Source organism: Petromyzon marinus, chromosome 37 (assembly GCF_048934315.1).
Source record: "Petromyzon marinus isolate PM22_M1 ecotype Great Lakes invasive population chromosome 37, UKy_Petmar_22M1.pri1.0, whole genome shotgun sequence".
NCBI lineage: Eukaryota > Metazoa > Chordata > Hyperoartia > Petromyzontiformes > Petromyzontidae > Petromyzon > Petromyzon marinus.
In genome coordinates, this window is record NC_133703.1 from 13,081,484 (window position 1) to 13,100,445 (window position 18,962).

Sequence of the window (18,962 nt, forward strand, 5' to 3'; positions counted from 1 at the left end):
TCTGACCATGTGCCCAGTGTCACCCACACTTTATTACTCCCGCACTGACCAAGCGATATACTGCATATCGCCTGCCATGGCGAGACGACCTTCCAGCAGGGCCTTGGCAAGGGACCGTAAACTAATTTACTGTATCGAGGTGTATGGTAATGCTGCAAATGTGAGTGTCTGCGTATATGTAGTAAACGTCTGGGGTGTGTCACCGCGGTGGTGTAGTGGTTAGCGCGCTGCACTACAAACCCGGCAACACGCGTTCGATTCCCGCTCACGGCCAACCCCAGTGATGTTTATCTGAACCGGTCCTGGGCCTCCCCTGAGTCGACTCGGCCTCAAATAAGTACCTAGTACGGTGTGTAAACTTCACCGTGAGGGAAACAAAGGCGGCCGGGCATGGTGCTGGCCACCCACCGCCTCGTGTGCCGTGCCGGCCTTCATAGGTGCTACTCGCTTAACAGCACTTGCCCCAACAGTCTGTTAAAGGCTGTACAGGCGGGATCTTTGTACTTGGTGTGTCACCGCTTCCACGATACAGGCAGCACAGGGGCCAGATCACTGCCCTGGCGTTCTCACGCAGTGGAGAATTCATGTACAGCGCCTGCTCGCTCGGAAGCCTCGCGATGTACGACGCGTCCGACGACGACCTGCCCGCGCTCCGGGTGCTGGGTGAGCCCGCGTGCCAATGGGTGTTTAACTCTGTCTCGCTACTGGTTGCACAGGCGCTGGTGTCAATGAAGGTATAGTTTAATTATTTGTTTCCCACCAGGAAGATACAATCTGTTTCAGGCAGTTTAGTTTGTTGTCCTTCCCCCACATCTCCGATTAGCACGGTTGGCTACGTAATGTGCGAAAAAAGTTCTGCATACATACAGGCAGTAATAGAAATAAGGGCCGACTGGGATTTGTCTTCAAGATCCTGCATGGACTCGCCCCACCCATTAATGTTAAAAAGGTTCAAGTGTATAAATGTTTACTTTTTTCCATCGACTATGTTGCTGGCCAGTAGGTGGCAGTGCCATAAATGGATTTGTCATCTGACAAAAGAGCCCGGGATCTTCAAGAAAGCCTCACTTAGGCTTGTGAAGCTTTTCCGTAATCAATTATTTACTGATGCAGTGTTTATTCAGCATGAAGTTGGTAAAGCTCTTATCATCCTGCCGTTCCAAGATTGTGGGACTCCCATTTCTTAGACTTTTTCACTCACGGGCCATGATGATAATTGTGGCCATGAAAAGTTTACAATCGCTCGAGTTCATGAGTTCCCCCCCCACCCCCCACACTGCTCTCCTAATGGGGAGTGTGCCGGGTTGAGGGGCTTTAGCGATGAGAGGCCTCACCTCCTCCGAACTGCTACTGCAGGGAACGTTGTCGCAACAAGGGGCAGACGGGCGGCCGATGAGGAGGAGGACGACGGAGACGACGCCCCGAGCGTCCTGGCCCTGTCAACTGATGGACGACGCTTAGCCTTTGTGGGGCCCAGCCAGGATGCGGTGACGGTGATGGACGCACGGTCACTGGAGGAGGTGAGGCTATACTACCCACCCACCTCGTGTGCTCCGCCTGCCGTGTCCCCACTCTCACCGGCGTCAGCTTCACTTCGTCACCCTCCTGTCTCTCATGTCTCACTGTAAACCATAAAAAGAGCATCTCTTGGCAATGTATTATTAATACTAGGCTTGTTTGTTTACCCAGGAAAGAACCAATGATTCTCAAGAGGGTGGGGGATGCGGTAGGGGTGTTGGGTTGTGGCAGGGATGGGGTGATAGGGGAAGGGGGGTTGAGGTAGTGGTGGTGGAGGATGGCAGGGAGGGGTGACAGGAGAAGGAGGGTGAGGTAAGGGTGTTGAGGGGTGATAGGGGAAGGGGGGGGGGGTGAGGTAGGAGTGGTGGAGGATGGCAGGGAGAGGAGTGATAGGGGAATGGGGAAGGGGTGCTGCATGGAGCTGTGCACCATCACACCTACGAGCTTCATTGCAGTACTATACGGTACACACCACAAGTACTGTACTTTTTTATGCGTGCATACTCTATACAGTACACAGTATAGTAGTCCATGTGTAGTGTAAATGTGATGCACGCACACCTTTTTCGACATTGATTTTAAGTGAAATCGCAGCAACCCGGAATATTTAAGCTATCCGGACCACGGCACTTCTCTCTATTAGTCTGGTAGTCCGCGGTTTCATGGTTTGTACATTTTTCTTTACGAATTAATGTGTACATTCTGTAAAGAGGATCCTGGTGGATATCAATATTAATAAAGTATACGCTTGTATGTGTGTTGAACTTATTTCGCACCGTACATAGCCAACCGTGCTAATCGGATACGTGATGGATTCTAACCAATTCCAGCTTTAATCAGATAACTCATTTAAAACATACGCAAACATTATTGTCACATGGCGCCAGTAATGACTGTTAACGAGAAACATATTCCATTTTGGGGAAAATAAGTTATGCAACTCCTATTACAAACCAGCCACTTTTGATTCAGTGAGCCAAAGTAGTCAAGAGTTAGTAACACATCTGAGAGTTTGTCCACCGTGGAGATAGGAGCAATGAGCTCAGCTCATGCGCAGGTACTAGATGAATCGTTGCGTCAACGAACCACGATAGGTGACGACGGCTTGGAGAAGGCCTTCATCCAGCTGTGAATTGATCACGACTTTTGCTGCTGATGACTATGATGACGGAGCAGAGTCATTCCTCTCTACCGGTATAGAACCGCTGGCGCGTGCTCACACACCTCCGCGACCCCCGTGGGTGCCCGCCCGCAGGTGCTGCGAGTCTCCGTGAGCGCCGGCACTGCCACGGGGCACGAGGACCCGGGGCCCGAGCGGGCGCTGGCAGTCCGCTTCGCGCCTCCCAACTCGAGCCGGCTGCTGGTGCTCATGCGATCCCGCAGGATCGTCGTCCTCGACGCGGCGACGGGCCGCAACCTCCGAGAGGTGCGCCGTGCAAACGACGCGGCCGGAAATGCGGCCGCGGACTCGCGGGGCCGAGCGTGAGCGAGCTGATGCTCCGCAGAGAGAGAGGCATGGAGAAATGGGAGGCTGTACAACCCTTAACCAGTGACTCTGCTTGCGGAGTCCGCGGACGGACCTGCACATGCAGGATTGGCTTGCTGTGTGGGTCTCTTAAGTATATGGGGTACCACAGTGGCGAGATGTTAACTACCTCGCCTGGTATGCAGGAGGTCGTGGGTTCAATCCCAACCCTTACACCTGTATATTCGGAGTTGCATGTTCTCCCCGTGATCGCGTGGATTTTACTCCAGGTCCTCCGGTTATTCCCTCCACATTTCGAAACATGCATTTAGAGTTACTCTTTGGTTCTTTCGGTAAAGTCACGTCGAAAATAAAATAATAATAGAATACAACGTTTCAGTTGCAACACAAGCGGCCATCATCAGGTAAGAATGAGTGATAAAAAACAAACACCCACCTTCTCGAGCGTTCTAGCTCCCTCCCGATCCCTCTCGAGAGCTCTCCCCGGACACGTGGTCAGCCCCAAGCCCCCCCACCTAGGTCTCTCTCTGTGGACACTCTGGATCACGTGTCTACAGGGTCAACGAGAGTGCCATGGCCTGGGCAACTCTGCCCCTGGGCTGACACTCTCCCACTCCCCCTTGTGGGAGCCCGCACTACACACTATGCGTGGTGCCTGCGCTATCCCAGCGCACACAAAGCCCCGCTTGGGCTGGTACTACACCCGCCTACGGGGTGTACGCGATGACGGTGCATCGCACGCCGTGCTCTGCGAGAGCCGGCCTCACACAGCAACCCACCCGGTGCTGTCCGCGATGTAGGGACATCGCACGCCACGACCCTCTCGGGCCGGCACCATACAGTGACATCCCCTATGTCACTACACGTTTATTGGTCTCTATCTATGCGAGTTTGACGTGTCATTGGTTCTCTGTCAAGTTGTTGGTCTCTCTGTGAGTCTGGATTTTTTTTGTGAGTCAATTGTAACGTCATGTGTGGTATCTGCAGACGTATATGGGTCTTTACGAGTCTATGTGTCTCTATGCAAGTCTACGGGTCTCTGTGCCAGTCAACCAGTGACTTCACTCGTGGTATCTCCAGATGTACCTGCACATTGAGGATCGAACTGTTCTCCCACTCATGCACCCGTCGCTCACTGACTCTTTGTCTCTCGTAACTCTCTGTGACCCTCTGTTTAGGTGTGACTTCTTAACACGTGTGACGTCTTTCGTTTGAGGGGTAAGGCTCCGAGTCAACACAACTGCCACCTGGCTGTTGCATGCTCCACTCGAGAAGCACGGTGACCCCTCTCCTCCGGAGGTGGAGTGTGGACGCGCACAGCCCTCGCTCACTCTTGGCCGTCTCGTTCCCGGACGCGCAGCTTTCGGCGGCTCACCACACGCGCTGCGTCTCCACGGACGTGAGCGAGGACGGCCGCTTCTTCGCCACGGCCGGAGACCGCGTGGTGAAAGTGTGGGACGCGCGCGCCCAGCACCGCACCGATGCGCAGGTGGGAGGCGCTCGTGCACGCGTGGCTGATGGTTGCGTGACACGTTATGCAGGTTGGGTGCCATAGATGTTTGTAGAGCACAGGTGGGTAAACACGCACATCGTGGGTGGCAGGCAGGTGGGTGGCACACAGGTGGGTGATGCACATCGTGGGTGGTAGGCAGGTGGGTGGCACACAGGTGAGTGATGCACAGGCGGGTGGTAGACAAGTATAGCAAAGCGACACAAGCTCTCTCCTGAAGCCCTCTTGTGGCGAGCAGACCAGAGCATTGGTACGCAGCTCCTGAACATATTGCCATCATACGCAAGAACAGAATCGAATTTGAATGCCGCTCTATAAACATATCAACTCGCTGCCACAGTGCATGTGGGTTGACGGTCTGCTTCAGGCAACTTTTTTGTGTTTAGTTTGTTGTCCTTCCCCCCCCCCCCCGCACCTCTGATTAGCACAGTTAGCTACGTACGGTGCGAAATACGTTCAACTTGCATACAATGATGTATGTGCGTATGTTGAACGTACGTTGCAAAAGAAGTTCAATATACATGCATACAATAACGTACGCAGCCGTGTAGTCACTCTCTGCGTGTGTTGCGTGGACGTTACGCGTCTTATTGCGGTATCAAGTGAGGGAGGCTGAAACGCTCGCCGTCTCCGCAGACGTTCATCGGGCACTCGGAGAGCGTGCGGCACGTGATGTTCACCCCGGACCAGCTGGGGCTCGTCAGCGTGGGCGACGCCATCCTCATCTGGGATTTCCTGGCTCTGCCCGCGTTCAGGTGGGGCCCCAAACCCATATACACCGTGACAACTTGCCGCTCGGTTCAATCAGTGGCATACGCAGGGCAATACATTTACAGATACCCCGCTGAATTATGTCGTCCCTCTTGCTTGCTTGTGAACAGTTTGACCGAATATTTGTGCGAGAGATGGCTGGATATCTTACCCAAGAGCGCTTTTTTTTCACCAGATTTGATACGTATTTTGAGATTGGTGGGAGACATAGTATTTAGTGGAGTATCTATAAATGGATCATCCTGTGTAATAAATTCAGTATGAAGCTTATTGAGATGCAACAACAATAATTTATATTGAGCCCTTGCCGGTCTCTCCCCCCAACCCCCCAAAACGAGCTCTGTCCCCTTCCCTCACAATTTCCTCCCCAGTGGCCCACACCAATGCATTGTATGGTTTTGAAGTGGCACCCACATTACGATTTGCAAATGGTACATCGGATAAGCAACACCACGGACCAATAATAAACCGAATTAGCCGATTGATTGGGTCAAAGGTAAATCATTTTTCACGATATTGAGCTTGTGCACATAAACTAGGTATCACAAGCTTTCCAATGAACACTCATGGGTTTAAATTGGTGGAGTGTTCTATCAAGGAAAGAGAGGTTCCCCGGAGTAACATACACAGTTGCGTGTTGTTACGGAGGTAATTGAATGTTTGTGCTTTGTTTAACGACTATGTTTTGCTTTTTTTCCCAGGGAGAAAATGAATGGAAGAGCTCCTAAAGGATCCCCAAAGAAATTACACGGCAGAGGTGAAGCGTGTTGCATTTTTGATTCATAATTTATTTTGGATTAGATTGTGTCTGTAAAATGTTGAAATGCCCAAGCAATATGTTTACAATTTCGTATGATCGACGTTTCGCTGGATATTACATCCAGCATGGTCAGGTGTTCACAAAAGCCCAGTTCTGTCAGGTGGTGGAGGGTTAGAGATAAACATTGGCATTTTACCTACACGATGATCTAACCCAAAGGAATCTAATTACGAATCATGATGTTGGTTGAGAAAGCCTGTGTATAAATAAAAAAAAAATCCTATTAAAATACATGGCAATGAGAAATTATATTACAAACGTGTTCAGTGTTATTACATAAGAAGTATTTTCTAAGCGATATATCACAGGATATCAGAATATAATGTGTTTTAAATACTTTTTTTTAATAATCACTTAGTTTACAAGTGCCTTTTCATCAAGGGGTCTATATCAATCCAACCAGGGAAGCCCTTTGGTAAAATAAGCATACTCTCCAATGGAAGGTAGCTAATTGAAATCCAACCCATCATCCCTTTGGGATCAGTAAAATTAGTATCTGTGTGTGTGGAAATCCCACAGGATTTGTCCTATGGAGAGACAGGGTCCTGCCATGAGAACGTGGCATTTCCACTGATGGCTCAATGCTGGCACCAGACTTGAGGGCCAATTTGAGCAGCAGGTAGACACTTTAATACGCATTATCGCAGCAATGACGTGATGTTTCCTAGCCTCTAGTTACTAAAAGCAACAGGACGCTTTACATGGCGACCATATAAACATAAACAGCACATTTAGACAAAATAAATAATAAACGAGCACATTTAGACAAAACAAACACGCAAAACAGATCAAAACAAAAGTGTGAGTTGGGCAGATGGAACAGTGGTGCGACACTCATCATCTCAACGACCACACCACCTATTAGCACGGTCGGCTATGTACGGTGCAAAAGATTTCACTATGCATTCTGCAGTCGTGTGTAACTGGAGGGCGATCCCTCAAACCAGGGAAAAATATGGCAGGGGTGACAATTAGGAATGGCGGTGGAAGTGCAATGGGAGGTGGTAAATTTAGACAGAATGTTATCGGGTTTAACACGTAGGCTTTCGTGACCAATATCAATATCATCCATAATAGAGGTTTTTTGGGTTAGATCGCGGAAATAAATAAATGTGTCGTTAAACCCGCCACCACCCGACACAGCCAACTAGTAAGGGTTATCACGTAAACAGAACGTGGCCAATTCGTCACTAGTGCAGCACACCGGTGTGTTGGAGAGCCAAGCCACAACATTTACAATCTGAGTACGACGTCTCGCCAGTAATTACAACTAGCTTCATCAGGCGACAGCCAGATTTGTGGGAAGTCCACCTGTTTCGTTCCTTATATAGAGGCGTAGATGTGGTGACCACGCTTCTGCGCTCTTGCGCCACGTGGGGGGGGGGCGAGGGAATACTGAGGCAACGTACATTATGCCCTTTCAACTTGTCCTTCCTGTCTATTGTGTGTATTAAAATAACCGTACCTATTGAAGGGCGGGTTTTAATGACATATATTTACGCGATCTAACCCAAAAAAAACTTTATTATGGAGAATGTTATCTGGTTTGCTTTTTAAATACGGTCGCGCGTGATTTGCATGAACGTCGTGCGGTATTCCGTGACAAGCCGTGCACAGAGTGGACCCTGATGTTGCCGCCGGAGCTTCTGCGTTGGTGTCTAGCCTGCCCATCCTGGATGTGAGCTCCATACGAGGGCCCGTCGCAACCAAGGCCTCCAGCCCATGGGCAGCCCGCCGCCCAGACGGCACGCAGGGCCGCGAAGGTGACGCCGCCAATTTGCTTCCCGATCCGTATTTGTGCGAACGACCATTCCAACACATCGCCATTACTCACTAGGTGGTGGCTGCTGTAGTCACAAGATGGGCTGCGGGTGCACTCCCTCTGCACCTCCGATTAAAAGATCAACATACATACATGTTGACGCTGCACCAGCTTCTGATTATTTTTTTTACCCAAGAAAGCCTCGCTCAGTCTCAAGTGTCTTTTTCAGCAGGGTCCTGCCCAGGCGTTCACAGTAGTCGGCGATGTCGCTGTGTGCAATCCCAATTAAGTAATGTGCAGGTAATGTTTCAGCATTGGGATATTTGACTTGTACTGTTTACATTGTATATGTTTTTTTAGCAAAGGGAGGAAACTCATGCAGAACAGGGGGAGAACATACAAATTGGACAACTAAACCCAGGCCCTTCTTGCTGTGTGGCATGAGTATTTCCACTGCGCAACTCCACTGCCTGTCTGTAAAAGTAACATGTTTTATATTGTTCCCGCTCCCTTTGTTTGGTCCTTGTGCATTTTCTTTATATTTGTGACAATTCACCAATGACATCAATTAAGCGTAGACATAGTCCATACTTAAGCCGCCTAAAATATTTGAGCTTAGGGATAAAGGTCAGCTGAGCTTTGAACATTGCCTATACATTGGCAAGGAAGCTTCCAGTTCCTCCTTGTCTCTGATAGTAAAACAAATTGGACAACTGATGATCCTGCGTTCACTGATTCGCTCTATTCACTCTCGCTGCCGTACAGGCAATTCCTTGTCACTATTTTATCGCTACCCACAAGGTCACCGTTCCCATGAGCTCCATGCGTCGATGCCTCCTCCGATGTCAAGCACTGCCCGACTGTGGAAATCCCTCTCATCATCCCGTCATCGTCATCATCATCATCGGCCATGATCAATCCCCACTGCTGAATTAAAAACTAAACTCACGGAGAGACCAACAAGTCGACGTAGAGACCCATAGGCACGTAAACTCACATAGAGACCAATACACATATAGAGACGCATATTAAAATAAAACAATTTTAACCAGGTAAGGCTCACTGAGCTAGGTCTTTTTCAAAAGTGACCTGGCCACAACTGATAGCTCAAAGAAGTGGCTTATCATGTGTATATTTCTAGCAGCCAAATACACTAAACGCGCGTTTCTAAATGTGGAGGTAAAACCGGAGGACCCGGAGAAAAATCCACTCGACCACAGGGAGAACATGCAAACTCCAAATATACAGGCGTCAGGGTCGGGATCAAACCCCCATCCTTCTGCATACCAGGCGAGGTAGTTAACATCTCGCCGCCATGATCCTCGTCACCTCTCGTGTTTCTTGCGATGCAACGATCCGTCTCGTACCTACACACAAGGTCATCTCTGAAGTGGGGACATTCTCTCCGGTGTGTTCCTTCCTCTGGCTGTCACTCCCATCATTAGCCCCAAGCGCCAGCCATTATCCTTTCTAGAGATGCATCTTTTCACAAGTCCACTTTTATTTGCGGTAAACACCATGTCTCTAAAAAAAACCTGCAAAAACAAATCAAAGCAAAAGTTTAGATGTGTCTAAATACACATGGGGAGGATGCATTATTGGAATCACACTCGGCGGAGCACGTGAGTTTGAGGCAGAATATGTTTTCTCTATTTAAACAACAATGTGTTAGCCGCTGAGGATTAAGGCTGGAGTTGTGAGGGGTTTCTTCTCTCATTCTTATTGCTCTGTGCCCCCTGTACCGTTCCCGTCTTGCTGTAATATGCACTGATGCCTCCTTTATTGGGGGCGATATTGGCACTAAAAGAAAGATTGATATTTAACAATGCGCATATCGAAAAGTCAAATATTTGTCCCTTTTACTCTTATTCTGTGTGCGTGTGCCTTTTAGTGGTGATTCACCCCGGCGAAGTGTCCAGGAGAGGGGGCGCGTCGGGCGAGGAGATGGACTGGAGCGGAGGCCGCTGTCGCTCCCGTGGGGGTCGCCGCACGGTCGTCATCGTCAACGAGAAGACGGGCGACCGCAGCGTCGCGACGCGGCTCATCGCCACACCGCGCAAGCGCAAGCCCCAGCAAGAGGAGGGTGCCAAGGGTCCGTTGCTTGATATCATTGTCTTCATCATTCTTTACTCTATGGGTCTTTCGGTAAAGTCACGTAGAAAGAAAATAAATTCAATAATAATAATAGAATACGACGCTTCGAATGCAGCACAAGCAACCGTCATCAGGTAAGAATTAATGAGAAAACAAACTTAGAAATTCTAGATTTGAAGCTTTCGTGACTGCAAGGATTCATACTCTTTGTTTTTTTCGGTAAAATCACGTAGGTAAAATAAAATAAATTAAAACAACTAAATTAAATCACGACGTTTCGGAGGCAACACAAGCTTCCATCTTCAGGTGGAAACCGTCACAGCAAAATTGCTGTATCAAGTGAAGAGAGCTCTTCACTTGATACAGCAATTTTGAAGAGCTCTCTTCACTTGATACAGCAATTTTGCTGTGACGGTTTCCACCTGAAGACGGAAGCTTGTGTCGCCTCCGAAACGTCGTGATTTAATTTAGTTGTTTTCATTTATTTTATTTTACCTATGTGACTTTACCGAAAAAAACAAAGAGTATGAAACTTAGAAATATAATGCAATACAATACAGAGAGACGGCTAACACAACAGTCAACACCCTACCTGGTTGATTACGTTCTTCCAAAGATTGCTAAATTTGAGAGAGACAAAAGACAGACACGGAGACACATAGGCAAACACACAAGCAGAGAGAGACACACACATAGACACATCATTCTCATAATTATCATTATCATCATCGTCCATCAACCATGATCTGTTTACTGCTGTCCACATTACTCACCATTTCTCACGGTCTTGCGATGCCACAATGCCTCCAGCTCCTGTACAAGCTGATCTCGTTGATTCATTCCCACAGGGGTCATGCTCTCAGGATATCCCCCCGCCCGCCCCCCTCTGGGTCCCATTCTGTCACCAGTTTCATTCAAATATATATTGAAAAAAACACTTACACCACCGTCTTTATCTTAAGCACTGTGATCTTATGTACAATTTTACAATTGCTCTAAAGCGCCTTGGAACAAGGCACTGTGTACATCTAGATACCATATTTAGGCAAAAGTTTGACCTGTGTACACAGTCATAGGTTCAACAAATTTGTTTGGTTATCGTAGTTAGTATGTTAAACTGCGGTGCTGATGTTTGTTTATTTTACTTTAATTGTTGCCCCCTTACTGTCTACATTGTCACTGAAGCCCTCCGCCATGTTGTCTGATAACAGACGTCACGGTAGCGTCGGATGGGGAAGGCCGGGGGCCCGCGCTGCCCTACTGCCACTTCCAGGCGCGACGCGGGGTCACCGAGCACCCCCCGGTATGGCAGCCGGTTACGTGTGTGTCTGTGTGTGGGGCGGTAGTGTAGCGATTAGCTCGCTGCGCTACGAACTCGGCGACCTGAGTTCCATTCCCGCTCGCAGCCTACACCAATGAGGATTTATCTGAACATGTCCCGAGCCTCCCCTAGATCGACTCAGGCTCAATTGGTGCAGTGTGTAAATATCGCCACGAGGGAGAGACGAGGCTGCCGGACATGGTGCTAGCCACCCACCCTCTAGTGTGGTGTGCAGGCCTTTGTAGGTGCTCGCTGAGAGCACTTGCCCCGACAGTCTTTTAAAAGCTATACAGGGGATCTTTGTGATTGTGTTTGTGGTCACACGCTGACGCGAGTTGGTAAAGTTGCCATAAGAATTAATCCGCACCACAGATTTATCCGTACCGGGATAAACGGGGATCCACTGTAGAGTAAACTTTCATTTGACATCTACAATCTCAAATGCATTGTGCAAATACATGACAAACCGGTTTAAGCATAAATAAATGGAGTTACTATCTTTGAACTTGTAAAAATACGTAGAAAGAAAATGCGGGAAAGTGTTTTGCTTCATCATTAGACCTCCTTTGCCAGTACCAAAATATAATAATAGGGTTTTCCCCCCTTTTTCTGGCAACAAAACTGAAACCTTTTTACAAGGATTCATGTCTGCATTAACCACAATACCTGCAGTCAAAATGCAAACAAAAAACATACTATGATAATATATGCATTGTGCTTGAAACTGATTTGTCCACACCAAGGGACGGCTTTCTTTTGAGCCTCGACCCAATTGGTGCTCGACCGGATGACGCCAAAAGGCGTACAGCTCAAAGACAATGCACTATCAAAGTAATGAGGGCTCGGGGTGAGCATCTACATCATTAGGCTCAAAAGAAAGCCGTCCCTTGGTGTGGACAAATCAGTTTCAAGGACAATGCATATATTATCATAGTATGTTTTTTGTTTGCATTTTGACTGCAGGTATAGTGGCTAATGCAGACATGAATCCTTGTAAAAAGGTTTCAGTTTTGTTGCTAGAAAAAAGGGGAAAAACCCTATTATTATGTTTTGCTTCAGTCAAATTTCCTGGAAAACAGGTGTTTGGGACAACGGTGGCAATCACACAAGTGATTCAAAGAGGCAAAAGAGTGCTGGGTGGGCCCATCTAAAATCTGTGCTGCCCTTACGAATCCTGTACAGGTGGCAAGCCTCTACAAACAAAAGTGTTATGCAGTTCACGCGTTTACAATTCCGGTTCGCAACACGCCTGACAAATACTTGTACAAACTTCTAATGGTTTAAATGCAATCGGGGCGCTGCGGATTTTCTCTTAGCAGCAGCAGCAGCCCACAACTGCTGGCGAACTGCCAGGCCTGAGGCTGAAGGCTGTCGTCGGGTACAACGGCAACGGGCGCGGAAACCTGGTGTGGCGGCCGGACAACGGTATGGAGGGCGGCATCTGCACCCCCCTGATCTGTGACGTCCGCACGCACGTCCGTGGCGACTACTGCACGGCCAAACGCTTTGAGCGCATACACACACTGTATGAGATTGTGCCGCGGGTGTGAGCCTTACTAGAGGACTACCACTTAGTGCATATTTGTGTGTGCTTGTGTATGTTTAGGGGTGAGCGGTAGCATAGTGGTTCGCACGCTGGGCTACAAACCCTGCGATCCGAGTTCGATTCCCGTCCACGACCAACATCGGTGACAAATATCTGAACCAATCCTGGGCCTCTCCTCTTGGTCGACTCAGCCTCAAATGAGTCCCTGGTGCAGTGTATAAACATCGTCACTCGGAGACAAGGGCAGCCTGGCGTGGTGCTTGCCTTCATAGGTGCTCGCTGACAGTACTTGCGCCAACAATCTGGCAAGGCTATATAGGGGATCTTTGTGTCAGACCGGTCACTGGATTGATAGCACAGTGCACTAACCGCCCCACCACTGTTTCACGCCAGTAGAGTTCACTAACGCCACTCTTCTAAACAGACAAACTTGGTTAAGAAAGCAGCTACTAATGTGCCACATTCTCATCTTCACAAAGGGGCCAAATCCCCTTTGGCCTCGGCGATTTGTCACTTCATTGGCGGCGGAGGCATCGGCACTCTTTTCAGCGAACATTTGATGAAAATCAACGTTCGCCGACGCGTGACAAATTGGGCCCCCCCCCCTCGTGCCCTGCACAAGCCTCCGCTGCTGTGTCCACCGGCGTCCACCTCTCCCGCATGCGTGCGCACTCTCAGGTCTGCTGGCTTACTCGAGCGGGTGCGTGGTCGTCGTGGAGGAGCTGCGCTCCGGCGACCAGAGGCACCTTCTGGGCCACCAGCGGGAAATCTCCACTCTGGCCATCTCGCACGACGCTCAGGTCTCAAAGTCGCCTCTTCCAGCCTCTGTCCAGACGCGTAAACAGTTCAATCGGGACTCTCTTCGTAAACTAAACTTTTTACAAATATTTTACCAGGGAAAGCCCACTGAGCTACATTATAGCTCTTTATCAGAAGCGACCTGGCAACAATTGATAGCGCCTCGAAGTGGCTCATCGTGTGGAAATTTACAGCAGCCAAATGCTCTAAACCCGTGTTTTCAAATGTGAAGGGAAAAACCAGAGGATGCGGAACAAAATCCACCTGACAATGGGGAGAGAGACATGCAAATTAAAATATACAGGCGTCGGAGTCAGGATCGAACCCACAACCTCCTCCATACCAGGCGAGGTAGATAACATCTTGCCACCGGCACAACGATATTTGGCCTATTCCATGTCGGAATGTTTTGCATGTCGGAGGAAATCAGAGCACCCAGAGTAAGAGGCCAGCTGTCTCCTGTCTGCCGTCATAACCCAGCAGGATTGGGAGTTCCACATCTTTGTGATCCATTAACCCTTGTCTCCAAAGTACTGGATTATAGATGTGCGTCACAATACTTGTGCACTCACTGCCAATGTAGTATCACCAAATAATTTGAAAAAATATTTAATCGGTGTGTTCAGTGCAAACTCAAAATCATCCTATTGAATATAGCGCCTCTAGTGGCTGTAGGAATCACATGAAACCATTACATTCAACATGAAATGCACGTATCATTATCGTAAGCATTGATTTTACATGCCTAATACTTGCATTATATTCCTTTAATTTGGCCTGACAGTCTGACACAGTCACATATGTGAATGGGTTTCTATGAGCAGAGGAGCAGTAGATTAGTGGATAGCGCACTGCACTACGGACCCAGGGATGCAAGTTAAATTCCCGCTCGCGACTAATAACAGTGCCAAATATCTTAATTGGTACGGGTTCTCCCCTAGGTTGACTCAGCCTTAAATGAGTATCTAATGCAGTGTGTTAGCATCAGCAAGACTGGGGAGACGAAGGCAGCCGGGGATGGTGTTGACCACTGACCCTTGAGTGTGCCGTGCCGGCCTTCATAGTTCCTCGCTGACAGCCCCCGACAGTCTGTTAAGGCTCTAGGAAGGATCTTTGTCTGTTTTTGTGTGAACGACAAGCACCGTATTCGTCCCCAGACACTGGTGTCCGCCTCCTGTGGACAAATGTGCATGTGGGACGTGGCCAGCGGCGTCTGCCGGAGCGGCCCGTCTCATCACCGCGGCGACGTGCAGGCCCTGGCCTTCTCCCGCGACGATCGCTTCCTCCTCTCGCTCGGTGCGTGCTCCCCGCGCGCGAGCGCCGCGTCTCAATCGTGCGCACAGGGGACGGACATTAACGTCGTTGTCATCGTCTTCTCCCGTGCGGCCGAATGTATAAAGTCACAAACGAGCATTGGGGCTCCTCTGTTCCTCCGTTAAGCGATGTTGTGTGGGTGGCAGTGGTTTAGGATCCACATCTCCATAAACCACGACAGCAGCAGATGCAGATACTTTGATGCAAAGATGGAATATTGAAATTGCTCTGGCAGTGTGCGACTGTGGTCACCCAGAACAGAACATGGAACGTATAACGACCGGATGCGCGATTGATAAATATGAAAGAGGCATGCACATATGTTGAACTTTTTTCACACCGTACTTAGCCAACTGCACTAATCTGAGGTGCGGCACCACGGAGAATACACTCTGCGACACTTGAAGCAATTATCTGGCTCAACCATCTCAATGTAAGATTATACTTGTGCTCTTCAGCAACATCGGCCATGCGAAGAAGGGCGTCCAGTGTGTGGCGTGGAGCCACAGTCACAATTGGGACCTATTCTTTATTTTCCACTTGTGCATGGGATGGGCGCAGCGCCCGTGTGATGTCCTTGTGCTAGTGAGAGACTAGCGATGTTTTATCATCGCACTGCTGTTGATTTTTTGCAAGCTGTGTGTTTGTCATCCCACTACCTACGGTGCAAAATAATTTCAACATGCATAACTCTGGAACTAATAGTATCAGTGGAGAAATGGCACCAAATGCGTTGCCAATGTTAATGCTGTTAACATTGCACCTGGGAATCAATGGTCATGGAGAATATTGTTCAGAATGGCGTGAATGTATGTATGTATGTTGAACTTCTTCCACACTGTACATAGCCAACCATTGTAATCGGTTGTGCAGGGTAAGGACAACAAATTACACGCAGAAAGAAGAACGAAAACGTCTCATCCCATGTGTGTACACAACACTTGGTTGGATGTGGTGGTTTGGAAGTAATGTTTTAGAAAATTAGTTTTGCACAAGTTACAGGTCTTCTTGAGTTCCTCACTCAAGGGCAGGTCCATGGCTCAGGCTCCCTCCTTCCCATACAATCCCACTCCTCCTCCTCACCTCACACCACCACACACGCACACTCCACACGAGGGTTCTTCTTGAGCCGTGAACCTGGAGAGGACACCATTTGACCGAACGTCCTGACCACCAAATGTGTGAATGCCGTTTACCGGCTTCCCGTCGTGACCTTCTCGCCCCTCCCCCCATCGCATCCCCTCCGCTCCGCTGCCTCTGCCTGGCAGGAGACGGGCGCGATGGCTCGCTGGCGCTGTGGGCGGTGCAGCAGGACGTGTCTCTGCTGGCGAGCGTGCGCTGCCCTGTGCCAGCGCACGCGCTGGCATTCCGCCCGGGCCGCGCGGGGGAATTTGTGTGCGCGACAAGCGGCCACATCGCGTTTGGACTCGTGGAGCAGCGCGGACGCGAGTTTGGGCTCAGCGTGAGTCTCGCTCTCCTCTCCATCCCTCCCCCCCCCCCCCCCCCCTGCCTGCCAGCGATTTAAACAGCTGAGTGTGAAGCGTCATTGATTTTTTTTGCGTCGTAAAACCCTCCTCCAGTCGACACAGGCAATTAATAAAGTCGTCGTGTGAACAAATTAAATCCACAACATTGAACAATTAATTGTAACCAATTATTGAATGTTGATTGCTCTCCAACAGACAGCAATGCTGAAGCAGTAATACATTGTAACGTTCACATAACAACGTTATTCATTGGCTGTGTTCGGTGGAGGAGGGTGTACAACACGCATTTTACCCATGTGATATGGCACACAATTTAGTTGTGAATCCTTATATTGGTCACAAAAGCCTGCTGCATGTTAAACTGAGGGTGATTTGACTTTGTACGAGGATCAGCGCATCGGACCCCAGCCGTCCAAGCAAATTAAGAAGGGATCACAATGCTCCACTCCCTGCGAACTGAGGGGAGGCTTGGTGCAGGGATGATGACATCTGTCTGCTCTGGCGGGTTAGTTGCTCATGAGAGGCACACCGTTGTTAGTCTACTGCTGGACAAAGGCTCCTCCATCCACTTCGTGTCGTTCCCGAGGGTTAAATCGGCACCTGGCTCAAATATCGCCCTACACTGTATCCGAATATTTTAATTAAACTGGAGAAATCCGATGAGCAAAAAAACCTCTTTTTCACAGATAACCAGTCGGGGCAGGTCAGGACACTGACCGTGATTGAGGGTTACGGGGCCGTGGGGGTGAGCATTTCCCAACACCTGTGCCGCCTCCCCCCCCCCCCGCCCCGCCCCTCCCCAGTTGGACATGGTGGCCGTGCCGCCGGAGCTGGGCGGCGCCGAGGTGACGTGCGTGTGCTACGGTGCGGGAGGCGTCGTGTTTGCCGGCACGAGCTCCGGCCTCGTGAGCGCCTGGGACAGCGAGCGGAAAAGCTGCTTCCTCACGTGGGAGGCTGACTCGCTCGCCCTCGGTGAGACGTCGCGGACGGCACGGAGGCGAGAGAGAGAGAGGGGGGGCGCGTGTGTGTGCGCGCTGAGGGAAGGAGAAGACGACGGGAGTGAAAGTGCCTCTTACGTCTCGTTGCAGGCGTGCTCGAGTGTCGCGGGCACAGCCTCGTGACTGCCGGCGCCGGAAGGCGGCTCCGCCGGTGGTCGGTGGCCAGCGTGGACGCGGCACGAGTCCAGGAGAGAGGGACGCGCGGGTAGGAGTGGACACCCTGGAAACAGGCCGGCTGTTTATTCTACTCTTGTCTCCATGCGTCCATGCGTATCACCTTACAAAGTATTTAAAACTATATTATATTTTACCAGGTAAGGCCCACTGAGCTATATAGCTCTTTTTAGGAGCGACCTGATCACAAATGATAGCTCAACGAAAGTGGCTCATCACCATTATGGAAATGTATAGCAGCCAAATACGCTAAGCGCACTTTTCTAAATGTGGAGGGAAAGACCGGATGACCCGGAGAAAAATTCATGCCACCACGGGGAGAACATGCAAACTCCAAATATACATGCGTCATGGTCGGGATCGAACCCATGGCCTCCTGTATAGCAGGCGAGGTAGTTAACATCTCCTGGCCACCATCGTGCGTCCACCACACATCTCCTCTTGCACCTCTCCCTGCGCCTCTCCCCTACACCTCTCCTCTGCACCAGTGCGGATTGCGTGGTACTGGAGGCCGAGTTGCGGCTGGATGCGTCGGCGGTGAGCGCCGCCTTTGACGACGACCTCGACATGGGGGTGGTCGGCACGGCCGTCGGCACCGTGTGGTTCATCGGCTGGGCCGAGTGCAGCAGCATGCGGCTCGTGAGTGGTCACGCCGAGCAGGTGAGCACACGCGCCCCGCACCCTGCCGCTACCACAGCACCCTGCCGCTACAGTACCACTACTACCACAGCACTCTGCCGCTAGAGCACCCTTCCAACCACAGTACCCAGCCACTACAGCCCCACCGCTACCAAAGTCCACACAGCAGCCGTCCCATGCCAACTGTAGTGCTGTCACATTTATAATTTTTTTTGGCTAGCTCATAAAGATGACTGATATTGGGATTTTCAGTTCCATTCAGACTACTAGTGTGGGATTCAGACTCTAGCAAGGGTTAAAGATGGATTTATCACTCCAACTGGGCACGTGACACCAATCCCACCCCCATAACGCGAGGTTACCTATGTACAAAGACAAAGATCCCCCATATAGCCTGAACAGACTGTTGGGGCAAGTGCTGTTAGCACCTATGAAGGCCAGAACAGCACACGAGGGGGTTTGTGGCCAGCACTTCGCCCAACCATCTTTGTCTCCCTAGTGGCAACGTTTTTACACATCGGACTTAGTACTTAATAAAGGCTGAGTGCACCTAGGGGAGGCCCAGGACCGGTTCAGATAATCGTCACTGGTGTTGGCCGTCAGCGGGAATCAAACGCAGGTGGCCAGGTTCGGAGGGCAGTGCGAAAACTGATATACTACCGCTCCCCGCTATGTACAAAGACAAAGATCCCCAGTATAGCCTTATGCACACTACCTCCACACA

At 50.0% G+C, this 18,962-nt stretch overlaps 1 protein-coding gene across 3 annotated transcripts in view; it reads left to right on the top strand.

Moving 5' to 3' along the window:
- WDR90 (WD repeat domain 90) overlaps positions 1–18,962 on the top strand; it is a 56,834-nt gene that overhangs the window by 26,372 nt on the left and 11,500 nt on the right. For 2 of the 3 annotated variants that reach the window (XM_076072304.1, XM_076072305.1), the window contains exons 21-36: positions 533–663; positions 1,357–1,520; positions 2,774–2,944; positions 4,365–4,493; positions 5,151–5,269; positions 5,987–6,042; positions 7,713–7,868; positions 9,759–9,959; positions 11,173–11,264; positions 12,599–12,707; positions 13,507–13,628; positions 14,784–14,922; positions 16,209–16,402; positions 17,231–17,399; positions 17,516–17,630; positions 18,088–18,259. In XM_076072304.1, the coding sequence (XP_075928419.1) occupies positions 533–663; positions 1,357–1,520; positions 2,774–2,944; positions 4,365–4,493; positions 5,151–5,269; positions 5,987–6,042; positions 7,713–7,868; positions 9,759–9,959; positions 11,173–11,264; positions 12,599–12,707; positions 13,507–13,628; positions 14,784–14,922; positions 16,209–16,402; positions 17,231–17,399; positions 17,516–17,630; positions 18,088–18,259 (2,239 nt within the window). The remainder of the gene's footprint in view (positions 1–532; positions 664–1,356; positions 1,521–2,773; positions 2,945–4,364; positions 4,494–5,150; positions 5,270–5,986; positions 6,043–7,712; positions 7,869–9,758; positions 9,960–11,172; positions 11,265–12,598; positions 12,708–13,506; positions 13,629–14,783; positions 14,923–16,208; positions 16,403–17,230; positions 17,400–17,515; positions 17,631–18,087; positions 18,260–18,962) is intronic. The other variant, XM_076072306.1, reaches the window with a different exon arrangement.